Source organism: Perca fluviatilis, chromosome 19 (genome assembly GCF_010015445.1).
Source record: "Perca fluviatilis chromosome 19, GENO_Pfluv_1.0, whole genome shotgun sequence".
NCBI lineage: Eukaryota > Metazoa > Chordata > Actinopteri > Perciformes > Percidae > Perca > Perca fluviatilis.
In genome coordinates, this window is record NC_053130.1 from 437,327 (window position 1) to 439,308 (window position 1,982).

The 1,982-nt window shown below is 56.4% G+C and overlaps 1 protein-coding gene across 1 annotated transcript in view; it reads left to right on the forward strand.

Moving 5' to 3' along the window:
• The window catches only part of LOC120548068 (zinc finger protein 135), a 15,343-nt gene extending 13,637 nt beyond the window's left edge, over positions 1-1,706 (forward strand). Inside the window, exon 4 of the mRNA XM_039784019.1 lies at positions 774-1,706. Coding sequence (XP_039639953.1) covers positions 774-1,373 — 600 coding nt within the window. The 3' untranslated portion in view covers positions 1,374-1,706. The remainder of the gene's footprint in view (positions 1-773) is intronic.
• The last annotated feature ends 276 nt before the right edge of the window (positions 1,707-1,982 follow it).

Consider the following 1,982-nt stretch of genomic DNA (forward strand, 5'->3'; position numbering starts at 1 on the left):
CATTACTGATGGCTGCATCCCACTTAGGAGAGACCCTGGTATTAAACCATTACTGATGGCTGCATCCCACTTAGGAGAGACCCTGGTATTAAACCATTACTGATGGCTGCATCCCACTTAGGAGAGGTCCTGGTATTAAACCATTACTGATGGCTGCATCCCACTTAGGAGAGACCCTGGTATTAAACCATTACTGATGGCTGCATCCCACTTAGGAGAGGTCCTGGTATTAAACCATTACTGATGGCTGCATCCCACTTAGGAGAGGTCCTGGTATTAAACCATTACTGATGGCTGCATCCCACTTAGGAGAGACCCTGGTATTAAACCATTACTGATGGCTGCATCCCACTTAGGAGAGGCCCTGGTATTAAACCATTACTGATAACTGCATCCCACTTAGGAGAGGTCCTGGTATTAAACCATTACTGATGGCTGCATCCCACTTAGGAGAGGCCCTGGTATTAAACCATTACTGATAACTGCATCCCACTTAGGAGAGACCCTGGTATTGGTCATGCTGACTCACTGAGATATCTCACTGGGACACTTGATGGAACTGAGCCATCGTTAAGCTGATCAGGGTCAGCTGTTGCTCTTCCTGCTATGACGAGTCAACATGGCTGCTGTGAAGAAGGTCCATTGGTCAGAATGTGATAGTCAAGCAGACAGACTGACCAACACACACATATAATAATAGATCGATAGTAGTGTGTATTGATGAAGTATTACCACAGTAAATATTGTGATACTATGCTGTACCCCCCCCCCAGGTGACCCATGTGAAGCAGCTGCTGGACAGCTACACGCCGGGCAAGGAGAACCTCGCCGAGAGCTCGTCGGACCTCAAGATCCGCCTGAAGCTCTGCTCCCGGGACAAGCCCAACTTCTACACGCTCTGCAAGAAGAACCGGCGCCGAGCAGCACGCGCCGTCAAACGCAGCTCGGCGCCGCCGCTGCCGCCGTCTGAGGACGAGGACGGTTCTGGCGCCGGCTCAGCGGGCGGCGCCGGCGCCAGAACCGGGTCAGCCGGCCGGTACTGCTGCAGCCAGTGCGGGAAACGCTTCAGCCACGCCTCGAGCCTGGCACGCCACCAGCAGACGCACAGGGCGGCCGATGGCGGTGGCGTGCGGGGAAAGCTGCCGCAGCACCTTCACGTGAAAACCGGGCTTCCCGCCGGCGGTACCAGCGGCGCCAGAACCAAGACGTACACCTGCGGGGCCTGCAGCAAGACCTTCATGCACTCGTCCAGCTTCTCTCGCCACAAGAAGGCCCACATGGAGGAGGAGCAGCGCGCACGGGCCGCCAACGCCAAGCGCCGGAAGAGGGTCGTCCTGGACGAGACCGCGCCGCTGGAGTCTGACTCGGAGTGACCCGGCCCGGCTCGGCTCGGGAACGGGTTTGGACCGGTTTATGGATCAGCTGTGACTGGTTGAAACCGGTTTAAAGACAGATTCTGGAGACGCTTCATTTGGAAAAGTTCTGGACCAGTTAAGGGGACAGGTTCTGGACCAGTTAAGGGGACAGGTTCTGGACCAGTTTGGGGCCAGGTTCTGGTTCTGGTTCTGGTTCTGGGTGTGGTGAACTGGACCTGGTTGTTTCTCTGGTGTAGATAGCTGCAGATCGGCCGTCAGCGGTCAGAACTGAACCTTAGCTTGTTGCTCTTAAGGATGGGATTAGATTTAAAGTGTTACCCCCCCTCCCTGTCCCCCCCCCCGCCCCCTGCCACTGGCCCCGCCCCCTGCCACTGGCCCCGCCCCCTGCCACTGGCCCCGCCCCCTGCCCGTTGACTCCGCGGCAGGTTCAGTCTCTAAACACTCGGCGTGCTCTGTTGTCCTGCAGGTCCGTACTCTAACCACGTGTTTGCGAGTCAGAGCTCTTATCCAATCAGCAGCCACCTGCGAGTCAGAGCTCTTATCCAATCAGCAGCCACCTGCGAGTCAGAGCTCTTATCCAATCAGCAGCCACCTGTGTGCAGCAGA